The 12,401-nt window shown below is 37.1% G+C and overlaps 1 protein-coding gene across 1 annotated transcript in view; it reads right to left on the reverse strand.

The window, feature by feature from the left end:
* Positions 1 to 586: 586 nt before the first annotated feature.
* LOC132825635 (glutamate receptor ionotropic, NMDA 1) overlaps positions 587 to 12,401 on the reverse strand; it is a 169,227-nt gene continuing 157,412 nt past the window's right edge. Inside the window, exons 20-21 of the mRNA XM_060841004.1 lie at positions 6,838 to 6,948; positions 587 to 655 (exon numbers count right to left, since the gene is read on the reverse strand). Of these exons, the coding sequence (XP_060696987.1) occupies positions 587 to 655; positions 6,838 to 6,948 (180 nt within the window). The remainder of the gene's footprint in view (positions 656 to 6,837; positions 6,949 to 12,401) is intronic.

Below are 12,401 nucleotides of genomic sequence, written 5' to 3' on the forward strand. Positions count from 1 at the left end.
AAATTCTTCCTCATCGCTACCTTACATAGGATACCCTTTATTCTGACATTAGAAAGAGGAATCTTCCATTTCTGTCAGATGTCTTGCTTGCTTGCTCAAAAGGTGGACTCTTCAGAGCAAGGCCTGTCTTATCTCCTTCTAGTCAGACAATTTAGAGGTCAGCGACAAACCTTCCTCTGAAATCAAGTTCCCAGTAGGGCAAAATGACCTTTCCAACAAGAATTGCCGGCCAGTCAGAGGGTGGCAGCTCTTGCACCTGGGAGTGCCACTGCGAAAATCATGGCTGCTATGAAGAACAACCAAATGAGAATCAAGAGATCAGATGAAGGTTGGATTCTGGAGTTTGATGGTATATGCAGAGGGGACAGGGGATCAGAAGTAAAGGCAGGAGGCTTGCTGTCACTGGTTACTTCTATGCCCTTTGTCCAGTCCCTGCATTGTGAAGAAATTAGTACATAAGAGACTCTTACTGCCTGACCAACAGGCAACTCGTGCTGGTTTATCAGTCGGATGACCACTCAATTGTATGGAGCTTAGATAACTGCAGCCCAGGCAGAAATTTTACACATCAGTGTTCCAGACTGAATTACACTACCGTGCTGACAGACGAGTCTAAGAGATTCAGTTGTCCAGTTATGTCAGTAGGGCGATATTGCTGTAAAATAAGAGAGAGGTTAACACTTAAATTGTCCTTAAGTGGTCATTATTTGACTACCTAAGAGTCTTAATTTACAGCAAAGGCGGAAGGTCAAACAGAGAACGTCTTTCTGAGGACTTGATTTGGGTGGAGGCAGGAACGCAAGATGGGGTTCTGGATTTACTACCAACTTGCCCATTTTTGTTTTGTCTTCCTGCCTCAATGCCTAGAAGACTCCATCCTATATTCACTAGGTTTTGATTCTCCACATTCAAGGGGAAACGTAAAAGCATTATCCTTTTTGACATTTGATCTTTCAAGTCCAGTTTCAAGCAAGTCTATTTCTTGTCCTTTTTCTCCTTTAATCTCTTTCTATTCTTTATATGTTACCACTTTATGTTTGTGCTCTGTGTTTATTCTGTTTAGCCTATTTTTGGGTTGATGTTTGATATGAGGGAGGGAGTGTTCACAGTGTGGAATCTGTATCATGTACAAACAGTAACATACAGGGAAAAGAATAAGGAAAGAAAGACAGTAGAGTTCCAACAAAATTCATTGTATTGAGCAATAAAATGTTGATCTTAACAGGGAATTTGATCTGTCAGGGATGGAAATTATTTCAAACTATCAAATTAAACTTCAAAGCAAATTTATTTTAAAATGTATCAGATTAAAAGGTGATCCTAATTTATCTAAATATGCTCTGATAGTTTGCAAATTATGAATGCTGTTATGAAATAATAGTACATTCAAAACTTCCAAATATTTTGGGTTGTGAACATTGATTCATGATTGGGAATGAAGTAAGGTCCATGGCAGTTTGTGTCATTGCTGGCGATAGAAACAGATGCAGCATATCCATGCGTGTAGGAAACAAATGACTGGTAGAAAATTCCAACTTCTGACAGAATTGCTGACAACCTTGTTTAAAAGTCCCAAACTTTACACTCAAATTGAAGGATTATATCGATGCAGTTTACAATCACAGCATTGCCAATGTTATTGCTGAACATATTGTTTAATGTTTTTGTGGTTTTGAAATAAGAGCTAAGAAAGAACAATACAATGGTATTCATCAGAAATACTGTGCAAGATCACAGTGTTACACTCACGAAGAAATAATGGCTTTAAAGTTATCTTAAATTGCATTTTAGCACCTACATTTTAATAGTATTAGTTGAACCTCTGATCAACCTACATTTTGCCAAAACTCACTGTAACAGAAACCAGATAAGGCCATTATTATTTTCACTACTTCACAAAGTTAATCAACTGAACTGTCAGATATTTTTGATTTCTGGACTTCACATAGTCAGCAGTTGTTGCCACCAGACTGGAGAGCATGAAGATAGAACCATGATGATAGTCCTGAAACCTCGAAATCATTGGAAACAAAACTAAAGAATGGGACTCATCAAGGCCTGTCAAAGCCTCAAAGTTATAGCCAGTGACATTTAATTCAGTTAATGGTTGTAGGGTCAATCAAGTAAATATATTAGAAAGTAATACAGAAAGAACTTTCAAACTTAATTTGTTAATTAGTGGAATTTTCCAAATGAAATGGTTCCTTCTCAGACCCAAATGTTTATATATGCACTGCTTTTTAAACATGGAGGGGTAGCTAGTGCAAACAGAAATGATTGCTATCTATTCCATTAAGACCAACTGTACTTACTGTCAGGTGATGATGGCAATGTTTGTTTCCATTTTAAAAACTCCATAAATATTTTTAAATAGCATGAATGAGGTAATGAATCCTTAAATTAGGCTCATCCCCTCATTAAGGTGAACAACTTTGGATCACCTCATCCATATTGTTCACTGCATTCATAGTGGTCCAATTAGTATCAACTTCATACTTGCTGTTAGAACTAAGGTTTTTTGAATTTTTATTATTCCTAGTGTTTTAACAAGAGTTTCATTTTATTATCATATTCATAGTAGGTAAATGATTGAGAGATCTGGAATTAAACTGAAGTATATTAATCTAAAACACAAATTATAATACAGTATCTATTACATCAAAATACATTTTATGATTCACTTCATTCATATCACTAGACAATCTGAGCTAATGTAAGGATTAGTTGTAGTTTTGCAGAAGTAAACACCCAAGGATTTCATGATGTGGGTGAAAGTGAACAAGGATCTGTTTTGTCAATATCTTTTCATCAATTCAAACAAGGATTTCTAATGTTTACAATATCACCTGTGTACAAATGGCCATGTGAAGCTGCCATTTTCCAAGCAACTGTATTATATCCCATTTCACATTCAAAGAGAAAACAGAGTAACCAAGATACATTTTACTAATATGGATTTTATAATGCCTAGCCTGTTGGTCCTTGCAATAGTTCTAGAGAGACATACTGAGATGAAGTAGTAGTTCACAAAAGGTATGCATTCACTCTCATTGCTTGGGCAGTCTACCTTCTAATCTAAAGAAGGAGAAGAAGAAAGAAGCATCATTGTTCAGTCTGAAAGCATGGAGAAAGAGAAATGGTTTCTTGTCAGAACAACAAAATAAATCTACAGCATTCAAAGATTCTGCCTTCTTGAGGACTGCCAAGGTGGTTGGGTTTGAGAAATGACAGCTGGCAGGCAGAGTTTGCACAATGGAGCAGAAGACATGAGGGACACATGAGGTTAGCAATGCTGAAGTTTGTTGGAGATGAGATTGCTCAATTTATATCAAAGACTAGGAAGGCACATAAATCAGGCTGACAGACAAGACAGGTATTTTTGCATTTTATTTTATTCAGAAAGTAAAATGCTTCTTCAGTTTTAAAAAAAGTACATTGAATTTCTCTAAACAATATCTGAAAGGATAATGGCACAGTGTACAATTAAGGGGAATGGGAACGGAAAGTTTCTGATGCAGTTTTTCTGATGTCACATTTTCTGAATTAAAAAAAACAAATGAAGTTTAAAACACTTTGGAAACAAAATGATTTTAAACTATATTGATGAAATAATGAAAACATCAAATAAAACAAAGGTCCCTCAGTAAGAAGGCAGCCAGAGGAAAATGAAAGAACACAACTTAGATCCCTGTGTTTGGAATTAAAAGTGCATGTTAAGCAATAGCAAACCTTCAAGAATAAGTACAATTGAAGAAGTACAACAGCTTAATCATTCAGGACTAGGATTGCCAACCCTCCAAGATTTCCCTGGTGTCTCCATCAATTAAACTTTAATCTTCAGGAAATGGCTAAAAGGAACACAGTACAAAAACAGTGAAATAAAACCTGAGGTTTAAAAATGCTTTCATAAGTTATATCAAAAAAAGGACATGGGGACAAAATGTTATTTGACTGATGGTCAAAACTCATTTGAGTAATGAACAGTTTATCCATCTTGTGATTGGCATAGTGTTGTGCATTACAAAGATGGACTTGCTAGGTGACTAATTGCAAGGGTTTTGGTTTTGATTAGATTAGATTCCCACAGTGTGGAAACAGGCCCTTCAGTCCCACAAGTCCACACTGACGCTCCGAAGAGTAACCCACCCAGACCCATTTCCCTCTGAATGATGAGCAATTTAGCATGGCCAATTCACCTGACCTGCACATCTTTGGATTGTGAGAGGAAGCCCGCACAGACACAGGAAGAATATGCAAACTCCACACAGACAGTCAACCCGAGGCTGGAATCGAGCCTGGGTCCCTAGTGCAGTGAGGCATTAGTGCTAACCACTGAGCCACCGTACCACCCCTTGCAGTAGGATCTGATGAAGCCTTCAGGAATATGTCCAATCAGAGTTGGCAACCCTATTTAGAATCATTGGCACTGTTGCATAGTTGCTAGAAGGAGAGAGCATAGATTCATATGCATTGTTCACAGAGCAGTACATGAGAACTGTCTTTTATATTGTGCTTGGTAATAACTGACTCTTATTCAAGATTTGGAGATGCCGGTGTTGAACTAAGCTGTACAAAGTTAAAATCACTCAACACCAGGTTATAGTCCAAAAGATGTATTTGGAAGCACTAGCTTTAAAAAAAGTATTAAAATTTTTAATGCTAAATTTTTTTTAAAAATTTACTTTTAAAAGAAGTTTTGCGATTTACATATGAAAGAACTGAAACCAACATGGTCATTCTAAAAGGTGAGAGACTTAACAAACAATCCAGGTCTTTTTCAATATATAATTTCAGTTACATCACACTATAAACTTTTGCTATAAATTCTGTGTCTTACAATTTTATTGTCCACAACCACTTGATGAAGGAGCAGCGCTCCGAAAGCTAGTGCTTCCAAATAAACCTGTTGGACTATAACCTGGTATTGTGTGATTTTTAACTTTGACTCTATTCAAGATGGCAAATAAACAAAGCAACGTCCAACTTTGAAATCTGCCCAAAAAAATGTTATGAGGACTCAACAGCTCTGATAATGTAGTGCACTAGTGGGGTTCTAATGATGAATTTTGGCATTAGAGTTTTTATTTGTGATTATAATTCAGGTATAGTATGAACCAGGCAGCCTGATTCAATGCTCCCTGCCTTCCAGGCCCTAAACAAGCCCCATTTTGCTAATCTGTTCTGCTAGGAGTTCTTTAATTTATTTTACATAAGATTGTTTGGCTGTACTTTTCACACTGTTACGCAGTTTGCACAATAACATTCATGCATTCAATCGAAATGTCATAAATTTTCAGTTTTTCCAAATATCGTCATTGATCCAGAGTTTAAGGCGTTTTAAATTATTTTTCCCAAAATCTATTTTATTAAAAGGGAAACAAAGTTTTAACCAAAAACTCAGTAACATAAACATTGTGAAAAAGAACACTACTAAATTACAATAGAACCAGAAAAATGTTGAAACTGCCATAATGATTTTGTGATGTTTTCATGTGCATGGACATCAATGCTGTGATATTTGGAAGTCAAATTTATCTTTTAATGAAAAATAGGAGAATGCCCATTTTCTTTGACAACACAATGTAGATTACCAAAGTATACATTTTCAATTACTGTGCAGTTCAAAGCTGTGCATTATTGCAATTTTGTTGGTTTTTATTAATTATAGAAAAAAAAACACTCATCATGCTGTTTTTCATTGCAGAAATTTCATTCTCAAATTATTTCTTAGTCCATCTTAATTACTTTGGATGAAGTCTAGATTGAACAGACCAGACCTATTCAATTACAGCTCAGTTTATTTTGTGGTGATGTGAGCAAATCAGTTTGGGTGTACTACAGGTCCAACACCTATTTGTGCTCTGTCTCAATAATGGTCTGGCTCACTTTTGTGAGAATCCTGTTTAGCAAGCTCAATTTGAGCACTGAAAGAAGCAATGGTTAGCATCTTCATCTTGTGTCTCCTCCCCAACCTCCTGCAAGATCACTTTGGAAAGGCAATATTTCTGAGTTTAACTGCAGCCAAAAACATAAATCCATCCTCCAAATCATCACAATACATATATGGAAAATAAATCCAAAGTAGGAGATGAAAAATGTCAAAATGAAAGTAAAGAAAGTTTGCAGTTGACAAATGTGTGATTACTGTGTGATTGTGATGACCTTACAGCAAGAAGCCAAGATAAAGATGAATTTCAGTAAGAACTTGATAAAATTGGCCAAGAAAAAAATCTAAAAGGAAGAAAAAGTGTCTGCAGAGAGAAAAAAAACATCATTACATCATCACAATTAACAAATGTATCAAAAAAGGTAATGCCAGTAATTTAATTTAGAAATTTCATCCTCATCATCACCATCATCAAAAAGCATTTGAAAGAACATGATTCTTGAAAATGACTCTTGTGAATGATAAAGAACATGGTTTGTTGGAACTGGGTAAAACATGATACTTGTACATGGCAGAAGACATGATGCTTAGGGAGGATGAAATATATGAATCTTGGGAATGAACCTAGAGTCTTGTGGTGGTTGTCAGGTTTAACTGAAAGTTATTCTCATCATGAATGGATCAGCAATCAGCATGGGGAATTTCCTTCAAAACAACAGGGCAACTAACAATGGCAATGAGAGCAAGAACAAGTGTCAGACATAAACATTCAAGGATGTTATCAACACTTCTGGAGTTCTCCCAAGTTCGTCTCCTTCCTTTGCCCAGTGTTAAAGATGTAATGCAGCTGTTTCACATGGGCATGTGGTGAGGTGGATATGTAATAGTACTGAATGAACTTTGGGCTAATGGACTCATGGCATGGTGAAAGGAGTCCCAATTCCTCTTACCGTGTCTTTGGAAGACCTACGTCTCTTGAAGCTGGAGGTCAGTGTTGAAGTGAGCGATCTAAAAGGTGCTTTCTTTTTAGGGTCAGGCTCTGCGCTACCACTTTTTCTATCCTAGAACAGATATATTTGATGTTATTGACTTTTTTCTGTTGGTAGTAGCTATTTATAATCTAGCTAATAACTGTTCTGGCAAGCAGAAATCAATAGATGTACACTATAGATATTTGGCTTGGCAAATATATGTGGTAACTTGGCCCAATAATGGCAGTTCCAATGAACTAGGAAAGGAAGTGATTAATCACTGAGAGGGTTCATATTGTCATCTGGCAAAGGAGGGTCTGTCAAGCAACATTAATGGTAGAATCAAAGCAAAAAAGTTCACCACAAGCAAGATTTGTGAAAGAGCAGTGAATCTAATGAATGTAGCTCAGATCTTGAAAATGAGAATGCATGAACCTTTGTGTATGTAGTGCACTTGTCACTAATACACTTGTGTTCTTTGTGATTTCTAAAGCAATTTTAAAAATAAAATAAAATCTAACAAAATTATTAGAATCAAAATGAATTCAAAACAAAATAAGTACTATTTAAAACACTAAAAAGCACCATTATCATTAAATTGCATTTAATATTGTGTAATTTAATATTTTATAATTGTGTTCATTTATAAAAATCCATGCCTTTGTGTTGGGAACAGCAGTGAGAGGTAAATTACTTTGAGGCAAAACAACCAGGTCCTTCCAATGCGTGACTGTCATTCCAAATTGATTCCTCCACTAGTGTCTCGAAGAATTGCCGTCCTTTTCAAAGAATGCAGAGGAATGCATTTGAGAATCGTAACTGAAAGAGCCAGTTGTAGGGCTTCACTTCATGTATTTAGACTGTGATGTCAGCAGTCACTATTTCCTGTTTGTAGCTGGACTCTTCATTCACTTGGATCCTTTACTATTTGAAATATTGTTTCAATCAAAATAAAGACATTTATTTAGTATTTTCTAATCTTGAGCTTTGAAGTGTGGAGTCAAAGGTAGAAGAGTGCCAATGTAGACAATGTCTGCCAAGTTTGCAAACAAAACTTGAGTTCTTTTAAAATAATTTTCACATTCAAAAGACTCTGGCAGAGAGACATTTGCTAATAAACAGGCACATGGACTGATAGGACAGTCAAGACAGTTAAAAGACAGACACCAGAGCAAGGTGATTTGCATTGTACTGATCCAGTTCATGCAATGCAAAAGTTATACTGCTCTCAAGCTTCAGACAAATCAGCTTTCTATCATTATAGAGTCTCTGCAGGATTGAACTTAGCCCTGAAACTGATTAGATTCCCTGCACATAAACAACCAATGAAGGCTACATTTCTACTTTGTATTTGTTTCAATTACCAACTAAATAATGAACAAAATAAGAATCTTCAAAAGTAACCTTTTTTAAAACCACTGCTCTTCACTCAAATTGTTTCTAATTTTCTTAATTGTTCTCAATTATGCCCTAGCAATGGTACTGAGGTAAGTTTACATGAGAAGAAAGTTACACAAACAGATATTCTCTTGGATATATAAGCAACATTCTTTCAATAATAAAGCTGTTCACCTTATTGTTAAGATTCAGAATAGTAAACTACAATAGCCAATGATGAAAATTATAGATTGCAAATTTAACAATGGATTTGTTCAGAGGAAATTTCTTTAATCACAATTTTAATGGAACTGTTAAACCACTTAATCTATATAGATTAATGCCAAAATTAAAGCAGCAAATGAGGGAATTTGATACAAAGGCATTTATTACTAATATCACACTAGGTAATTTAAATCTTTTTCTCATAAATGGATTACACCATCTAATCCACTGTACAAAAACAATTTCCTAGTGTTTTAACCAAAACAAAATATCTTACCTAAACCTAAGGTGTTAAATCCAATTTGACAGTACTCCATTGAAAAGAGGGGTCCTATTCAGCAAGATTAAAGAGCTATTCCTTTAACCAATAGTCAGCAGAGTAGAACAAGATAACAACTTGAGGACATTGGCTTACAAACAGTTATTTTGCAATTTAATGGTAGTAGGTAGAGTTACTTTTAAATTGTGTCTCTTTCTACCTAGCACAAGGAAAGCTGTTTATGGTTGTTGGAGGTCAATCAAGTCAGTCCCAGACATCACTGCACATGCTCCTCAGGGTAGCAAGTTTCTAATCAACCTGTTCGGACATGTTGTTACATATCTCTAGAGCAGTGAAATAGAATCTGGGCCTCCTGGCTCACAGGAAGGGGCACTACTACTATTCCACGAGATCCCCAATAACATCAGAGGAATTGTTTGCAGTAGGCTTTTCTTAATCAACTGGTTTATAAGAATGTAAGAACTAGGAGTAGGCCATCTGGTCTCTCGAGCCTGCTCCACCATTCAGTAAGATCATGGCTGATCTATTTGTGCACTCACCTCCACTTACCTGCCTGCTCACCATAACCCTTAATTCCTTTACTGTTCAAAAATCTATCTTTGCCTTAAAACATTCAATGAGGTAGCTTCAACTGCTTGACTAGGTAGGGAATTCTACAGTTTCACAATTCTTTGGGTGAAGAAGTTTCTCCTCCATGCAGTCCTAAATCTGCTACCCCTTATGTTGAGACTATGCCCCCAGTTCTAGTTTCACCCTCCAGTGAAAATAACCTCCCTGCTTCCATTTTATCTGTTTCCTTCATAATTTTGTACGTTTCTATAAGATCACCCACCATCCCCATTCTTCTAAATTCCAATGAATATAGCACCAGTCTCAATTTCTCCTTATAAGCCAACCTTCTCAACTCTGGAATCAACCCAGTGCATTTCCTCTGCACCAGTCCAGTGCCAGTACATCCTTTCTCAAGTAAGGAGATTAGAACTGTACACAGTACACCAGGTGTGGTCTCACCAGCACTCTATAAAGCTGCAGTATAATCTCCCTGTGTTTAAACTCCATCACTCTAGCAATGAAGGACAATAAGCTAGTTCGCTGAGCTTGAAGGTTTGTTTTCAGACATTTTGTCACCATACTAGGTAACATCATCAACCAGAGTCTCTGGTGAAGCACTGATGGTATGTCCCACCTATGTTTATAGCACTTGGTTTCTTAAAGTGCATGATGTCATTTCCAGTTTTCTTTTCCAAGGGAAGGTAGATAGGATCTCAATAGATGTGTTTATTGATGGAGTTCTGGTTAGAATGCCATGCGCCTAAGGATTCTTGTACGTGTCTTTGTTTTGCCTGTTCTAGAATGTGTGTGTTGTCCCAGTCAAAGTGGTGTCCTTCTTTGTCTATATGTGTGGAAACTAGTGAGAGTGGATAATGTCTTTTGGTGACCAGTTGATTTTTATGCATCCTGTGACAAGTTTCCTGCTAGTTTGTCTGATGCAGTGTTTTCTTTTACAGTTCTTGCATGGTACCTTGTAAATGACATTAGTTTTGCTGGTGGTATCTAATAGATCCTTTAGGTTCATTAGTCGCTGTTTAAGAGTGTTGGTACGTTTGTGGGTTACCATGATGCCAAGTGTCTAAGTAGTCTGAAAGTCATTTCTGATATGTCTTTGATGTAAGGTAATGTGGCTATAGTTTTAGATTGCGTTGTACCTGCTTGTTTGGGTTTGTTTCTGAGGAATCGGCAGATTGTGTTTATTGGGTACTCGTTTTTCTTGAAAAAGTAGTATAAATATTTTTCTTCTGCTTTTTGTAGTTCTTGGTGCTGCAGTGTGATGTAGCTTGTTGTAATAATGTCTTAATGCAGCTCCTTTTGTGGGTGTTGGGGTGATTGCTTCTGAAGTTAAGTAGTTGGTCCATGTGTGTTGTTATCCTGTAGACGCTGGTTTGAAGCTCTCTATTAACTGTATGCTCAACTGTCATGCCTAAGAATGGGAGTCTGTTGTTTATCTCCTCTTTTGTGAATTTTATATGCCTGTCAGGATAATGGTGTCTCCTCTAATTTGTTACGTTTTGTGATGACAAAAGGTGTCATCTCTGTAGCAGACCCAAGGTTTGGGTTGGATAGATGGGAGGGCAGCTTGTTCAAGTCTCTGCATTACTGCTTCCGCTATGAGACCTGATATTGGGTGATCCCATAGCTGTTCCATTGACTTGCTTGTAGGTTTTTTTATTGAATGTAAAGTGGGTGGTGAGGCACAGGTCCACCAGTTTGAGGATGTAGTCTTTGCTGATGCAGTAGGTGCTGTCTGGTGTTTGTAGTTCTGGTTTTCCTAGCTGTGATGCCAGTATTTCTTTGGCCAGGTCGATGCTAATTGATGTGAAAAGGGCTGTAACATCAAAGGAGACCATTATTTTGTCTTCTTCTATCTTGGTGTTTTTGATGGTGTTCAGGAATTCTTGGGCGGAGTGAATGGAGTGGCGCGAATCTTCAATTAGGTGTTTTAGTTTTTGGTGGAGTTCTTTGGCTCATCTGTATGTTGGTGTAGCATGTAGGGAGACTATGGGTCTGAGGGGTGCACCAGGTTTGTGTATTTTTGGTAAACCATAGAAGCGTTGGGTGTTGGATCCATCTGGTTTCATGTTTTGGAAACCTGTCCTAGTTAATTCTCCTAATTTTTAAAGTCCTGTTGGAAAGGATGCAATTCTGTTTAATAACTGTGGGTCGAGTCTGTTGCCACCTGATGGCAAATCTCAGTATCTGCAAGCAGTGCATTCGCTTTTCAAGATAGTCAGATTTTAAAAAAATAAGTCATGTGTCCCTTGTCTGCAGTTAGGATAACAATGTTTTTATCTTTTTAAAGTCTTTTCAAGGCTTTAATTTCTTGACCATTAAGTGTATTTCCTTCCTTTTTCGACTTAATGTAGGTGCAGTAGCTTGTCTTATGGTATGCTGTGTTTCTTCTGAAAGATCTTTTTTTTAATGTAGTTTCAAATGCTGCAAAAAGTCCTATTTACTCGCATATTTGTAATTGTAGTTTAATTGTCTGAGTGGGAGTGATTTAAATTGACTATATTGAAAGGACGAATGCACTGCTTGCAGATATGAACACTTACCATCAGGTGGCGATAGACTCGACCCACAGCTATTAACAGAATCTCATCATTTCCAACAGGCTTTCAAAATCAGGAGAACTAAACAGATTTCCAAAACATGAAACCAGATGGATCCAACACCCAACGCTTCTATGGTTTACCAAAAATACACAAACCTGGTGCCCCCCCCCCTCAGACCCATAGTCTCCCTACATGCTACACCAACTACAGATGAGCCAAAGAACTCCACCAAAAACTAAAACACCCAATTGAAGATTCACGCCACTCCATTCACTCCGCCCAAGAATTCCTGAACACCATCAAAAACACCAAGATAGAAGAAGACAAAATAAAGGTCTCCTTTGTTGTTACGGCCCTTTTCACATCAATTAGCATCGACCTGGCCAAAGAAATACTGGCATCACAGCTAGGGAAACCAGAACTACAAACACCAGACAGCACCAACTGCATCAGCAAAGACTACATCCTCAAACTGGTGGACCTGTGCCTCACCACCCACTTTGCATTCAATAACAAAACCTATAAGCAAGTCAATGGAACAGCTATGGGAT

Source organism: Hemiscyllium ocellatum, chromosome 21 (assembly GCF_020745735.1).
Source record: "Hemiscyllium ocellatum isolate sHemOce1 chromosome 21, sHemOce1.pat.X.cur, whole genome shotgun sequence".
Taxonomy (NCBI): domain Eukaryota; kingdom Metazoa; phylum Chordata; class Chondrichthyes; order Orectolobiformes; family Hemiscylliidae; genus Hemiscyllium; species Hemiscyllium ocellatum.